Source organism: Aphelocoma coerulescens, unplaced genomic scaffold (assembly GCF_041296385.1).
Source record: "Aphelocoma coerulescens isolate FSJ_1873_10779 unplaced genomic scaffold, UR_Acoe_1.0 HiC_scaffold_121, whole genome shotgun sequence".
Taxonomy (NCBI): Eukaryota; Metazoa; Chordata; class Aves; order Passeriformes; family Corvidae; genus Aphelocoma; species Aphelocoma coerulescens.
In genome coordinates this window covers 17,577-32,876 of record NW_027183479.1, presented here as the reverse complement: position 1 = coordinate 32,876, position 15,300 = coordinate 17,577, and the positions used below count along the sequence as shown (strand labels likewise).

Below are 15,300 nucleotides of genomic sequence, written 5' to 3'. Positions count from 1 at the left end.
GATCAGTGGGGGAGGGCAGCTGTTACATTCCTCCTCCGCCAGCTGGTTCTCTGCAGTGCAAGCTTTACTCTTGGCTTTGGCATCTCTTATCCCTCCTGCTGTCTGCACTCATTTATTTCTTCTGTTCTCATGGACACCACGCAGTCCAGATTGTCAAACAGAGAAGTGATATTCCTGCATCTTCTTACCAGCCCTGCCAGTCTTCTCATTTCTCACTTGGCCACCTCCTCCCTGGTAGTCTGATGGTGCCAGGTTTCCCCCATCTTCCTTCCAGAGACTGAGCATCTTGGTAGGGTAGGACTTGGGGAAATGCCCAGTGGCATTTAAAGCACCCATCAGACAGCTGCTGCTCCCACCCTCAGTCCATTTCTCACCTCTGACGTAACAACAGAAATAATAATTAATAATTTTTTTCTTTATAAGGTTAATTGTAAGGTTACAATATGTGGGCTGGGGTTTCCTTTCCTTGCAAAACACAGGCAGATCTGCTTGGGCAGTGTGGCTAATGCTGTAGGATGATCTCTGGAAGGGATTTGGGGAACAGACCTTGTTGTTTGACCCAGGGCTATTGGAGATTACAGGAACGAGGGTCAGGCTGGGGTGCTGGCAGTGAGCATTTTTGGGTGTGCTGGTGCTGTGGGTATTTCAGGGCCAGTGGAAAGGAGGGAAGTGACCTTTGGATGGTGGCTGGTGGGGTAATGGGTGACCTGTGTTATAAAAGAGCTGGGCATGTAGAGCTTGGTGTTTATCTCCTTTTTGCACCACAGCACCTGGACATGAGGCAGCACCAGATCTTTGGGGGCTGAGTTAAATGCAGGTTTGACATTACAAAAAAAAAATACAACAAAACATGGTAATTGTTGGAGGTGCCTAAAAAAGGTTGGCAACATGAACTCATATCTGGCTGGGGACAGGGGTATAATTTTGTCGCAGGTCAAAGGGAAAATACATCCCACAATATCTGCAGCAGGGATCAGGTAGGGAAGAAGAGGGAAAACATCTGCTGAAGGTATGGGCATGAGAGTGAGTGGCTTGGTGGTGACCATCTCGAGGCCAAGGGGCTGTGGGGAAAATAGTGGGGCCGAGTTACACTGGGGCTTCCTTGCATGGGGGGCAGGAGGAAGGAGAAAAAAGGATGCTCATCACATTCGGCACCTTGCAGTCCTCACAGGGCAGACACACATGGACTGTGGGCTGGTAATGAAGGGGGGGAAACAGCAGGAGATTGTGAGAATGAAATTAAACCCAGCAGCAGACTGACGTGTCTGGTTTCACAAGATGCTCTGTCCAGCACGAGGCAAGCCATCTGGATGCTGTTTTCTATAGCCTGGGCAAATTCAGAGAACCTGCATTTTACAGAGCTCTGTCTCAATCCTGACCCTGCCCAAGTTTCCTTCAGTCATTTATTTCTCAGTGCCAGCATCTCCTGTAAATGCCTGCAAAGCTGCAGCCCTGTCCATGTCCCCATGGCACATATTGTGGCCTGAGTTTTCCAGAGCAGAGGTTTCATCCTCTCCCTGTCCAGCAGCTGGAAGGAGCACTGGAATGCTACACTCAGTGCAGAGTGTGGGATGCTCCCTATACACCTCCATTTAGTATTTCCCTGCTCCCTGGCACAAGTGCCTGTGTGGGCACAAAAATAAGACAAGCCCTCTCTTTCTAGCGTGGTTTTGTGCTCCTGCCTCAAGGTACAGGGCAAGGCTGAGACCTGGCAGGGAAATGGTCCCCTGTGGGTTTCAGCACCCTGGCCCATGGCACAGGGCAAACACTGCTCCCAAGTGCACGGGTTAGGCGGATGTCATCCCTGGGATGGGGTCCAGCGCTCAGCGTGGGTGACGCCGTAGTTGTTTGTGTGTGTCACAGCGGGAAGTGTGTGAATGGGATAGATTTAGCTGTCAAAACAGAGGGCCAGAGCAGTCCGTCATTAACCGCCAGCCCGTCTCGTCATCCTGCAACCACAAGGAGCTTTTTTAGGGCCAGCGTCCTGGCGGAGGCCAGAGGAAGCGTGGGAGGCCAGTTCCCGGTGACACCTCCAGGCGCAGCAGCGCTGCCCGGCGGTGCCATTGGCTGCCCCCGGCCCGGGGCTGGTACTGGCCAGCGGTTAAATGCCTGCCCGGCCACCCGGGGACACACAGCCTGGAGCATCCCAACACGGGCAGCCAGCTCATCCCATCCCCAGCAGAGGAGACACGGGCTTGCATTGCACCTTAAGGTAAAGGGTTTGGTTTCTTTGGATTGATCCGGCATTGCCTGGAGTGAAAATGGCAACGTTTGGGAACAGGGGTTGTAGATTTCCTCACAAGTTTTGGCTGAAAGCAGGATACTTGTCAGCTGCGATGTAGGCGTTGCTTTGTCAGGGAAGAAATCAGGAGCATGCTTGTTCCATCGTGTTTTGGGTGCAGGGTGATGTTCAGTGTGGTCAGTGTGTCCCATGGGGACAAAGTGCTGGGCTGGTTAAAGAAAATGCTTGGAAAATGAGAGCAGAGCTGGAGGAAAGCCCCCACTGCTTTATCCACCTACCAGACAGCAGTGCTGCTGGAGTGCCGACCCAGCGGGCCCTGGCGATGCAGCTCTCCATGGGGTTATCTCATTGGGATGCTCCACTTTGGAATGGTGGAAGATTTTTGTGGCTGTGGGGACGACTCCAGATGGGGTACAGCTCTGCAGCCCGTGTTCTCACAGTGCTGCCCATCTGAGGTGCAGGCTCCTGTCACAAGCACTGAGCTCAGCTGGGTGGTGACATTACTATGGGAACAGAAAATTCAAGAGAGCTTTCCTGCTCTTTAGTGATGCTTAGACAAAAAATCTGCCAGCGCATGGCTAGGTACTTCAAATCCCAAATTAAAGGGAGGTTTCTGCACAGGAGGTGACAGGAGGAGGCACAAGGACAAGTCCCTGGCTGTTTGATGACATGCCAGGCTGAGCGCTGTGCCAGCATGGCAAGGCTGTATCATTTGGGAGGGCTTTTTGGGGCCAAGTTCCAGCCAGAGGCACATGCAAATGCTTTGCTCTAGTGTGCAAATACTTCATTCCTTGTTGCAGCCACAGGGACCATGACTGACATGAGGGCTGCATTCCTGGTGCTGCTTCTCTGGGCCATGGCCTGTGCTCACCCCGTAAGTAACCCTGGACTGACACTCCCACCCCAAACCTGTTCGTTTTGCCCAGCCAAGGCACACTGATTACTGATCAAATGTCTCCTGGATGTGTTTAGGTGCCTGGCCATGAACCCACCCACTCCAGCGCCCTGCAGGAGGTAAGGCACAGGTGCCCCTGTCCCACAGGTAGCAGCCCCTCAGGGAGCAATTCTGGGAGGGGAAACCAGCCCTGGGCAGGCAACCTTGGACCAGGAGCCTGGGAGGGATCTGCTGCTCCCGTGGGTCTTTGAGCTTTGTCCCTCTGCTCAGTCTTTTCAAGCTAGGTTGGTTTCACCCTGTTTTGACTTGCCTCCCTGAGCACGTTCCCAGTTCACCTGACACCTTCTGCTGTATTGGCCCTGTGAAAGGAGTTTCTGTGCTCTGAACTATCCCAGTTTGGGCTTTTCTGGGCTGCCCTTTTGTTGGTGGCTACGATTTTCTTTTGTATCAGCAGAATTAACTGAAGGGCTGAGGTGCAAGAAATAAAAAGGCTTGAGCTCTTGCATGGCTTGGGAGTGAGGTCCTGCAGCAGCAGCAGTAAGTGTGCTGTGGTTGGTGTTTAATAAACCAAGGCACTGTGTCATGTTTTGCCTCCAGGATACCGCAAATGAAGATTACATCAGCAAGCTGGGCAACCACCTGGATGGAGGAGATGGCATTCATCCTCCTGGCAGTCCGGAGCCAGGCGAAAATGCTCTTGCCAGGGACCTGATGGGTGGGAATGCCGTGAATGGGGAGATGGGTGAGCTCGGTGGCCAAGACATGGGAGGCCGAGTTGGGCAGGCTCAGCATGTGAACCAGGTGGACCATGAGGACATGGGCGCCCACAATGGGAATGACCTTGGTTTCCTGGTGAGTGAGTGAGTGGAGTGTTTTGTTCTGCCAGGAAAGCTTCCCTGGCCCCAAACCTGGCATTGGTCAAGGTTGTGCTTGGCTTAGCATTCATCTCTGTTTGTCACCTCCATAGGAGGCGGATGCACGTGACACTGATGATGGTGACAATGAAGACCACTACGGCACCGGAGCCAATGGATTTCTGTCCCACGGCGGCGGGTTCCTGGACGAGGAGGATGACAGTGGGGACGACACCTTTGATGCCAACGGGGAAGAGGAGAGGGGCGAGGGCCCTACCTACGTGGCTGGTGCCGATGGGGCAGGGGAACACGAGCACGACGCTGGCCGTGGGGATGCCGGGGCTGGCAGGGGGCATGGCGACAGCAGCAGCAGCAGCAGCAGCAGCGAGAGCATCGGGGCAGACCACCGGCGCTACAGGAACTACGGCTTTAGGCACGGAGGGGCCAGCAGCAGCAGCCAGGAGGAGGAGAGCTATGACTTCCAGGATGAAGCCATGCAGGGGGATGACCCCTCTGTCTTTGACGGTCCAGGCAGCAGCTACAGGATGCGCCACGCTGGCCCCCGTGCCCTGGGGAACAGCTGGGAGAGTGCCCAGGGGGCTGGCTCCCACCGCTGGGAGGAGGGTGACAGCAGGTCCCCCGAGGTGGAGGATGGTGACTCTGGAGAAGACAGCCCCTCTGTGGAGGACAACAGTCAGTCAGAAGAGCCTGTTGACAGCCAGTCAGAGGAGAAAAGCTCCAGTCGCTCCAGGGAGGATGGGGATGTGGATGGAGAGGACAGCCCCTCCAGGGAGAATGAGGACAGTGATTCCAGGGAGGGCACTGATGAGCAGTCAGATGAAGAGCCAGGGGAGTCCCCGGAGGTGGTGAGAACCTTGAACGAGCACAGCAGCAGCCGGACCTGGGAAGGGCAGGAGGACTGGGATTCTGCTGAGGACAGGAGTGTGCTGTCCACACCTGACAGTGAGTCCAGGGAAGAAGAGGGTGAACCAAGCAGGTCCAGGGAAGATGATGATGACCAGAGCCAGTCCACAGAGGACACTGTGGAGGAATCAGAGGAGGATGAGAATGACTCTGTGCCGAGCACATCAGCTGAGAGCCCTGAGTCCCCAGAGGATGACAGCAGCCCAGAGGACAACACAGGTGAGGACAGCAGGTCCACAGAGAGTGACAATAGCGAGTCCCAGGAGGATGATGATGACGTGGAGAGCCGCTCCCAGGAGGATGCCACCCGCGAGTCCAGCAGCCACGGGGACGACAGCTCCCAGCAGAGCCTGGAGAGCAGGGGCCGCAAGCGGCGGCTGGGCGCCCTCCGCCACAGACCTGCTGCTGACTACGATGACAATGACTGCCAGGACGGGTACTGACCTGTGCCCCATGGCCTCAGTGGCGTGGGGGATGTGGGGGGAGGAGGGGTTAATTTATTTGTCATATAGCCTGGTTGACTTCTTCTCAAGAAGATGCTGTGGTTAAAATGGAATCAGGTTCGCCAGGGCTAGGCTACACAGGGAGTGAAGGGGTAGGTGTTGCCAGGCACGGGGAGAACGCCAAACCACAGCGAGAAAAGGCATTTTCTGTATCAAACTGGAGAGCAGCTGAGAGCTGTGAGTGCCAGCAGGGTGATGCTGCCCACTTGCCTCGGGGGCACAGTGGTGGCTTGGCACACCTGGGCATGCTGGGCAGAAAGGTCCCTGTGTTCACCCCTTGTATTTACCTACCACTGCCCCAAACACATCTGCCCAGACTCCAGCTGGAGCTTTCCATTAACTCCATGTCCCGCACATAACAAGGAAAAGCTACAGCTGGTGTGCACACGTGGTGCATGGGCGCAGCAGGGTGTGAAGTACCACTTCAGGATGGGATGTATGTAATATTTTTAATATTTTGTAAGAAATGTACAGAAAACATTATACTGTATCCTTTTTGCACTTGTATTTCAAAGATGAGATGTACCCTGTTGATTTCTTTAATCACCATTAAAGCGACCAAACTCCACTGAAGTGTGGTTTGAGGTATTGCTGTTTTTTCCTCCTGGGCGTGGCAGGGTCTGCAATTTGGGGCTGGACTACAGGGAGGGGGAAGCAGAAAGCAGGATATTTGTGTGGGGAACCACAGCATGCTAGGGGGAGGGGGAAAGCCAAAGCTGAGGGTATTCCCACCCACTCTATTTCCAGGCACCCCAAAGGCCATCCCTGCCCTTCGGTGAACCCGCAGTGGGGTGGAAAATGTGGCTGATGACCCCAGTGAGCTGGGCCTGGGGCTTTGCTCTACTATGGCCGTCACTTCCTGCAATGTGAGCAAGGGTTGTGCTGCTCTTCCTGGGGTGCTGGAAAGATGTCCCAGGGCATGAGGACTCTTCTGGGCCACTGTTTCTGTGTGCCAGTGGTGACCTCTGGTACCAGGTCCCCTGCAGCAGAGATGCAGGTGAGCAGGCAAAAGGTGTTATTGTGAGTAAAGCCTGTTTTACCCTATGTGCCATTTGGTTGGGTTTTTCCTCCTATCAGCAAGCACATAAACAACATATTATTTAAAATCACATTATTTTAAATCCCACCCAGGCGCTTCTTCCTTGTTCACGTGGCAGGACAAGCTGTACAATGTGGGTTTCGATGCTGACAGATGAAGCCTTGGGCTGTTGTGTCACTTTTACAGCATGAGGTTGTGGCTCTGCAGGGGACAGTACCCAAGGGGCCAGGGTGAGTGGGTACATGCCCTTCAGCTGTCGGGGCTCAGGGGTGTCACTGCTGAGCATTGCAGTACCAAATTCAAGAACCAGTAAAAAAACGAAATTATTTTTTGCTACTTTTAGCAGAACCACACTTAATTTGTAGCCTGTTTCCACCACTATGAAGGCTGGTAGCTGAACAGCTCCTGATTTTTGTGGAAATCATGGTTTTTTCACCCTGTGTAACCTTTTTTTGCTTCTCTCTGAGATCAGCTCTGAAAGTTGCAGCTTCCCCACGCTGCTGCCTTGGGAATGAGCCTCTTTCCTGACTCTCCATCCCACTAGTCCCCACTTCACGGTGAATACCTCAGCTGTGACCTGGCCCTTATTTTTTGGACCCCTCGGATCAATTGTGTAAGTAGCTGGGGACGCTGTGATAGCGGCGATGCCTGTCGGGGTCATGGGAACCAAAATTCTGGTGTGCAGCCCCACCAGTGGGGTGAAAGACATCAAGCGTGGGTTTGGCTGCAGCCAAAAGGGCTGGGTCTGCGCATCCCTGTGGCTGTGGTTTAAAGCTGCAGCAGCGGCGTGTGCGCCGCTGCGGGGCAGGGCAGGGCCGTGAGCTCTCCCGTGTCCAGCAAGCGGTGCTGCTGCTCAGGCAGCGGCCACGTTCTGGTGCCGCCTCTGCCGCGGGGCTGGGTCACATCACTGGGGCCGCCAGAGGTGATATTTGCCTAGCGACAGCTGGCGGGGGTGGGGATGGAGCAGCTTTTTTCGGATCCCTCCAGGAAGAGGAGTGCAGCTCTGCAGTGAGCCCAGCCTGCGAGCAGGACGGTCGAGACGTAGCAGGGGTGGGGGGAAATCGCTTCTTGCAAGTTGGCGCATGACCCTGTGTCCATCCTCATCCTTGTGGGAGCGGTGCTGGGGTGCAGAGCAGCCTGGCACAGCTGGGCAGGGGACCGCGTGTCCCCGTCCTCCTCAGTTCGTGCATGGAGAGAAAAACTGGAGAGATCTGGGTTTATTCTGAGCGGGAGGCACGAGTGCCCTGCCAACAGGGCTGAGGGTGTCCGGCTGTGCTGCCCCGCACGTGGGTGCCCTTCACGTGCCTTCCCGGGGACGTGCTGCCGCTGCCCTCGTGTCCTGGCCAGCAGTGCCCAAAGCTTGCCTCCCGCTGGCTGGCTGCTCCCCAAAAGCCACGGAGCCGGTGCCAGAGCTGGCTGCTGCCTGCCGGTCCTGCCAGGACAGCTTCCCACGGCACCATCCCTCCTGGGCATTGCCCTTCTCTGGGAAAACCTCCTGCCTGGCCGCAGGGAGGGAGCCGCTCGTGTTGGCCCCATGCAGGGATGTGCCCAGAACCTGGCAAGGACATCTGCAAGGTTTTGGGGGACACTGGTGGCACTGGACTATCCCTATTAAATGCTGTTAATCTGTGTGTGAGCAGGGCCACCCTGCTTGACATCTGGAAGGGCTTGATGGTGGGCAGCACTTCACAGGGTGAGGTTTTGGATGGACAGAGAGAGAGTGACTAAAAGATGCTCTCTTGGAGGACTTGAAGGCATTTTTAGGAGTTTATGTATTTGGTTTTCGTGCCATGTGTCTGTGCACTGTGAGCAGTGGAGGGGAGAGCTCTTGCTCTCTGCTGTTGAGCTGGCAGGAAAAGCAGCTGGGAGGTCAGCCACAGGCTTTGCCATCACTGGAGATGTTCCTGCCTCCAGTTTCGAGATGATTATGCCATGAAGTTGTCAGGGTCAGTTTTCCTGATGGGTTAGGCAGGGATAAAAAATGCCCACGTCAATGTATGCTTTTAGTATCCACCCACATGACACTCTTTGTGCATTGGGGGTGGCTCCAGAGCTGAATGTAGTGATTTACCCAGAAATCAGCATTGGGGTTTAAAGCAGGTATTTTTGGATCCATTTGGGTTTGTGAAAACATGAGTTTGCATCATCTTAAAAGAAAGGTTTCTTGTGTTGTTTTTTTTTTGTTTGGTTTTTTTTTTTTTTTTTTTTTTTTTGTCCTTTCCAAGAAGAAAAAAATCTATTTTTAATAAGGAGCTGGTGTGGCTGAAGTGGTGGGAGGCAGCAGTGCTGAGCCTGGCTGTGGCAGCTGAACTTGGGGCAGCCACGGCACACAAGGTGCACTTATTCAACCCCCTTATTTTCCTGGCTTTGGTGGGAGCAACAGAGAGACCTCTGCACCTCCAGACCACCTCTCCATCCAGCAGTGACTTTTTTGACAGTGCAGGCACATGTCCTGGGCTTCCTGTGGTGATCTGAGTTCCACAGCTGGCTGCAGGGCTTTTCCTTGGCCTGTGTTTGTCTTTAGAGAAATGGGAATATCCGTGGAAGAAACAATGATAGAATCACAGAATGGTCTTGGTTGGGAAGGACCTTAAACCCCATCTCAATCCAACCTCCCTGCCATGGGCAGGGACACATTTCACTAGACCAGGTTGCTCAGAGCCCCATCCAGCCTGGTCTTGAACACTTCCAGGGATGGGGCACCTATGACTTCTCTGGACAACCTGTGCCAGTGCCTCACCACCTTCATAGCAACGAATTTCCTCCTAAGACCAAATCTAAACCTTTTCTCTCTCAGTTTGAAGCCATCCCCCCTTATCTTGTCACTACATGCCCTTGTAAGAAATTTCTCTTCCTCTTTCTTGTAGGCTCCCTTCAGGTCTGATGGGCTCGTCTCTTCTGTGCCCCCTGTGATGGAATTCTGTGGTGGGAACCACTCCTCTCCAAGCACAAAGTGCGGCCACGAGAATTTGATTGCGTTTCTCTGCCCTTTTCAATGGGGAGAAAAAACCTCTGACGGAATCACCGAGGCCATCAATCTGAACAAAAGAATATCCCAGACGTGGGAAAACAGCCTTTGACCTCAGTGAAACCCCAAAATGTTACAAACCTTTCAAATGCTCGCAGGAAATTTTTCTTCCAGCTCCCTTTACTGCCATGCACTTTGATGGCAAATAACTTTCCCAGCCTTGGCTCAGCCATGTCAGGAGTTTTGTGGTCCCCTCAGCACTGCCCCAAGGAGCCAGGCACCACAGGATGGTACAAATAAAGTGCAAGTGTTAACATCCACCTGTACCGCACCCTCCAACTCATGATGGAAACCTTAAATCCACCTGTACTGCACTCCCCAAACTCATGACAGAAACCTTAAAGCTGCAGAGTGAGCAAGTGGTTTGCAGTTCAGTTTTTTCCTATTTTTATACCCTGAAATGCAAAGCTGCAAAGAGCTGTTGTGTTTTAGCAGAAGGCATCAGGTTACTGAACACAGGGGCTGAACCTGCACGTGGGGGGCAGAGGCAACACCTGCCCTTTCTGCCCTAGACCGGATGTTGTTTCACCTGCAGAGCAAAAAGGAGTTTCATGACAGTGTGAAAACTTCCAAAGCCACCTTTTTATAATATTAAATGAGTGCCTGAGTACTTTTTGTGGAAGACACATACTTCTCTATGTATTTAGGCCGGGTCAGATGGGGCTTTGAGTAACCTGGTCTAATGGGAGGTGTCCCTGCTCACGGCAGGGGCTTGGGACTAGATGAGCTTTAAGGTCCCTTCCAATCCAAAGCATTCTGTGATTCTATGATATGTGGATACATATATCACTCTTCTGCAACTCCTGGGTGTACACAATAACAAATGACATGTACAAGAGCAGCAGTTCCTCCTGACACACGTAGCACACTCTGCCTCTGCTGCATGTGGCACCTTTTTAATCCCAGATTCAGGGTTTTTCCCAGGTTAGAGCAGTGTGTGCAGCCTGGGAGGCAGGCAGCCATCACTAGTGCAGCACTGAAGCAGTGTGCCTCCGCTCCATCCAGATGCCTGATGGTCCAGGGACACTGACTTAACTTTGCTAGAGAGCTCAGTTCCTGAGCTGCGTGTGCAGGCTGTTGGTTGTTACTTCTGCAATGAACACAGGCTGTCTTCCTGCTCTGCTCCTGAACATAGGGCATTTTGGGGGGTTTATTTGGCTTTTTCTCCCGAGGATATGTTTGAGAGCTCTCACATGTGGATGGAGGCAGAGAAAGGTGGGGGGACCAGACCTGGTAACTTACTCTGGCTGATGAGGTGTTTCTTGCTCCTGAAAAAAAAAAAAACAAACAAAAAACCTGAGGAGATCCAATATACAGATATTGCTCAAACATGTGAGGGCCTGGGTGGTGGCGAGTCTGGGATTTGTGATAACGCTGCCACCTTGCCTTGGTGATTTGCTGCGGTTTTTTCCCAGAGTTCAGGGTGCTTCAAAGTGCTCGCATTACAGAGCTACTCCTGACCTGCATTTTGCCAGGAATGTAAATAGAATTAATTTCCTTTTCCTGATTTCTGCTCAAAGAAAAAGGAAAATCATACTAAACATTTAGTTGCAGAGGGCCAATATATAAAGGTTGTGTACTGGTAACGGAGACTGACACATGGTGCATTTCAGATATTCTCCCCTCACACTTTTATCCTAAAATTGGATGTTGCCAAAAGAATAACGAGCTGTGTGTGCAGCTGATGCTGGTTTGCATTTGTGTTTGTGTTCTGAGAGGTAAGGAGAAAGAAAGGCATTCCTTATTCTCATACTGTTGCTCCCTCTTCTTGCTCATCACTTCTCTCCCCAGCTGGTGACCATGGCACACACACTCCTGTCCCTGACAGCATGTGGAGAGAGGTGGAGGCCAGGGCAAACTCAGCCTCAGGTGCCCCCTGTACATATTTTGGGGGTGCCCTGGGCACAGAGCTGCATAGCAGGGGTGCCCCTTTCCCTGGCTGCAACAGCACCTTGGTCCCTTCCCGCCGTGCTCAAAGTGTCCTTCTGGTTTTGTTTTCTTTACTTATTTTTGGCCCTGAGGTTTCCTTTCAGAATAGCTCCAGGGCGTGGAAATAGGATGGTGCAGCCTCAGCCCTGCAGTGCACCCGGGCAGGACAGGAGCACTCTGCTCTGCTCATTTACTACCCTGCAAAAATAATAATTAAATTTGGACCTAGGAGCCATGTCAGCCTGTGCCAGACAGGGACACTCTGACCCTGAGGTCCCCAGGGGCTGAGGCAAGTATACCCAAACTGTACGAGGTGCCCTTGCTGGGTGCAAGCCCACCCAGCTGCAGAACTGAGCTGTGGCCGGAGGCCGGTGCAAACCCCTCCTTCCACTAGACCACGCTGGTCAAAGCCCCATCCCTTGGAGGCAGATAAGCTGTTCTGTGTTTTATTTCCAGCAAGGTGAAATCATTTTCATAAAGCTTTCAGAGTCTGCAATCACTTTTAATACCAGATACCTTTCAGACAAAGGGGTGATCCCTCCAAGCCCTGCTGCCTTGGAGAGACAGAGTTCTTGCAAAAGCATTAAGAGACCAATGCTCCAAGCCTGTGATGTGATGCTTTTTAAAGTAATAATAGAAAATAAAATTAAAATGGAAATGTTTTGGATGTGCTTGCTGAGTTCCCTGCTGGTCTCCCGGCATGGAGCCGGTGAGGTTGCTGCTGCTGGTGGCCTGCCCGGGCAGCACCCGCTCCAGGAGCTAAACATAGGTGCTGGCTGCACAAGGCACTTGGGCACACATTAATTATCCTGGTGCTTTTTAGGGATCTTGGGTGAAATATGTATTTTTATAGTCAGTTTTCCATATATTTTTTTTAAGCAGCCTGGAGCAGAAGCCCTTTAATTACATTAAAAATTGCCTCCCACCAGGACTCTCTGTTCCCAAGCCCTGGTGAAATTTTAAGCTCAAAGCTGGGCACATGCTCACTGCTTTCCTGGGCCAGGCAGCTTAGGACAGCAGGGGACAATGGGAAGCAGGGCTGTCTCTGTCCTGAACCCCCTGTATCACCCCCAGCAGGGCAGGCCCTCCAGCTGCTCCAGCCCCATGGAGCTGGGGGGACACAGGAATCTTCTCAATGCTCATCTCTCTCTTTATCAGAGGCTGCTGTGTTGGCACCAAAAAACTGCATGGCTGGGTTTTTTTTTTCTTTTTTCTTTTTTTTTTTTTTGGTGTGGGTTTTCCTGGCATGAGGCATCAGCTGAAAGCCATGGCCAGCTCCAGACCTCCCTTATAATTAGGACTCCTCACAGTGACACAATGGGCTTTGAAGCCCATGGGGCAGGGGCAGCTGTGCCCTGCAGCCCCAGGGTTGCACGGTGGGCATGTGGCATAGCCTGCTGCCAGGGCTGCTGGACCCTCGGGGGGCTATGGAGGGGACCCCTCCCTCCCCAGAAACAAATTATGTGTATAGTGTTCCATCAGCAATTATCAACTCCCCGTCATGTACCTGTCAATGCTGGGCTCCCCTGCTTGAGGGTGAGGCTGTTTGTACGCCTAGTTTTGAGAAGCAACATTCAGGTCTTTCATGGCAAAGTGGATTTTTTTGTCCTAAATAACCTCAATTTTACCACTGGCTAGGCTGACCATTACAGACCTGCCTGAAGGCATTTATTTTTCAGCATCACTGTTCCCTTTCCTAGGGCTGTAGGTGCATCAGGTGGGATTTGCAGTTCTCCTCACCACTGTGGGAAGCAAAGCTGCATTCGGCAAGGAGTCATTCCCTGAACTGCTGCAGCCCAGATGTGCAAGAGCTCAGGGGCCTTTGCTGAGTGCAAGAAAAATCTGGGAAAGAGACAGCAGAGGTGCACTGGAGAGCTGGGTGGCTGAAATCCAAGCAGGAAATGATAAATATAGGTAAAGGAGAAAAGACATCCCTGCAGAGGTGGGTGTCGGGGCAGCATCCGCTTGCTGTATCCTGCCACCAAAGTCCCCAGTGAGATTTGAGCAGACATGTGGGTGGGGTTTTTTTCACTTTTCCCCCCATCCCAGGCAGTTATTCTGCTTTGCTGGGGACAAACACAGATTTCAACTGGGCAACGCCTGATTTTGGAGAGCAGGGGACTGGGCTGGCCCCTGTGTGGGTCTGCATAGTTAGACGGGCATTAGAAAAAAAGCAGACTTGCAGTTTGTAGCAACACTGTGGAAGAAATGGCTCTCAAAGGTGTCGCCTGTATCTGAGTCCCCTTTTCTTTCCCTGCCTTTACCAAGGCCTCTGCAGGCATCCTGGAGAGGGATTTGTTTGGATTTAGCTTTCTTTTCAGTCTAATGGCTCTGTCCAACTGGCTATGGAGCCGGGCCTTTGAGGTTGGTCATTTTGTCTACTTGAAAAAACAGTGACAGAATTTCCCAAAAATGGAGGTGGACACCCCCCAGGAACAGATTTCCCAATATTTATTTTAATTAAAACCCAGAGTGTTATTGTACCCTCAGCCTCCCGGCCGCTCATCTGAGGCCAGACCCTCAATTAAGCGGCGCGGTGCAAACCTTGCTGGGTTTGGCAGCGACACGGGGCGCTATGTTTGTGCACCAAATCTGCCAGCGTTTAAGTTTTGGAGGGTTTTTGGTGCACTCTGGAGGGCTGGCGTCACTCTGGGCAGGGCGGTGACTGGCTTGGGGGGGGCAAAGCCAGACCTTATATCCCAGCAGGGCAGCAGCAGGAGGAAATCTGTGCCAGCTGACTCCGTGGGTAGCTCTCGGTGCTGGGGCAGGGTAAGCTTGCTGCTGCTTTTCCCAGCTGGGTTGTGCATTGCTGTCTGCTTTTTGCAGGGAGATGGAGGGGCTCAGCTTGCTGGCAGGACAGGGTGCTGCTTTTATTCCTTGCCCGGGTCTGTGGCTTCATGAAGCGCTTGGGTGGAGGGGATGAGCATCCAGAGCCTTGCTGTGAGGTCAGGGAAGCTTGTGGCCACTTGTTTTCTAGCCTGAGTTAAGCAAAAATAGGGAAACTTCAAGCACAGACATATGTAACAACAACTCCTCACAAGTTCAACTGATGCTGAGTTTAGGCAGAGGAAGGGTAGGAAAAAGGAAGGTCAGTGGGCCTGGCTGAGCTTGGGGGGATGCTGGGAGCATCCCTCCCTGGGGGAAGGCTGGGGTGCTGCTGGAAGGTTTGGGTGTGCTCCTTGCTCCTTGATGGGGGAGAGCAGGCTGTGTTTTGGTGCTTCGGGTGTGCAGCTCAGACTTGCCCAGAGGCAAGTCCCCTCCAGGTGTGCCTGTGGGGGCTCTTTGCATTGGTGCCTTGCCACTGCTATTTTTGCCAATGGCAGGCTGTAGAAGCCAATTATTTCCATTATTTGTTTGCTCGTTTGTTTTTCCTCAGTGAGGCTAAACTGTTTGTGGTGTGATTCCCAGGAGCACTGCTCCCTGGGCAGAGCCTGAGCAGATCTTGGAGCTGTGGGAGGGAGGCCTCCGTGAGCAGTGCTCCCAGCTGCTCCTGTTACATCTCCAGTGGGGCTTGGCTTTCTCCCCTCCCTCAAAGGCAATGGGGAAGCAGGAGTGAGTAGTCCTGCTCCAGGAAAGGATGAGTCCACTACATGGTGAAACTTGCTTTTCTGGTATTTTGTGGCTTCTAGAAAAAACAATGTGTATTCATGGAAATTGAGGCTGATCTTTAAAAAAAAAAAAAAGAGAAAAAGAAAAGAAAAGAAAAGAAGGAATTGGGTCTATGGAGGGGTTGGGTGACTGCACCAAGAAGTGGCTGGAGGTCAGCCTTTCTTCTCCTCGCTCACCCACGTGGACACAGACATGTGGATGGTTTGGAGTAGTGTCGGTGCTTTCTAGCTGAAAAGCAAGCCCTCGACGTGTTTCGCTGTTCCCAGAGAAAGCAGCC

General features: G+C 52.6%; 2 protein-coding genes across 2 annotated transcripts; both read left to right on the top strand.

Annotated features, from left to right (window-relative positions):
• The first annotated feature begins 888 nt into the window (after nt 1-888).
• Nucleotides 889-2,239, top strand: LOC138100631 (uncharacterized). Its single transcript, XM_068998507.1, is given in 3 exon segments — nt 889-916; nt 1,664-1,773; nt 1,775-2,239. Coding segments are annotated over 3 exon segments (603 nt in total).
• An 802-nt stretch (nt 2,240-3,041) lies between these two features.
• LOC138100633 (dentin matrix acidic phosphoprotein 1-like) lies at nt 3,042-5,358 on the top strand. Its single transcript, XM_068998509.1, has 4 exons — nt 3,042-3,116; nt 3,215-3,256; nt 3,735-3,989; nt 4,105-5,358. Exons 1-4 carry the CDS (start codon nt 3,054-3,056, stop codon nt 5,356-5,358), a joined length of 1,614 nt encoding a protein of 537 aa, XP_068854610.1. The 5' UTR covers nt 3,042-3,053.
• The last annotated feature ends 9,942 nt before the right edge of the window (nt 5,359-15,300 follow it).

What these genes read in the sequence shown, in the direction of transcription:
- LOC138100633 (XM_068998509.1), top strand. Translation starts at nt 3,054, where the DNA reads ATGACTGACATGAGGGCTGCATTCCTGGTGCTGCTTCTCTGGGCCATG. An exon ending in ACTCCAGCGCCCTGCAGGAG is followed by an intron (nt 3,257 to 3,734) that starts GTAAGGCACAGG and finishes TTTTGCCTCCAG; the next exon opens with GATACCGCAAATGAAGATTA. An exon ending in GGAATGACCTTGGTTTCCTG is followed by an intron (nt 3,990 to 4,104) that starts GTGAGTGAGTGA and finishes TCACCTCCATAG; the next exon opens with GAGGCGGATGCACGTGACAC.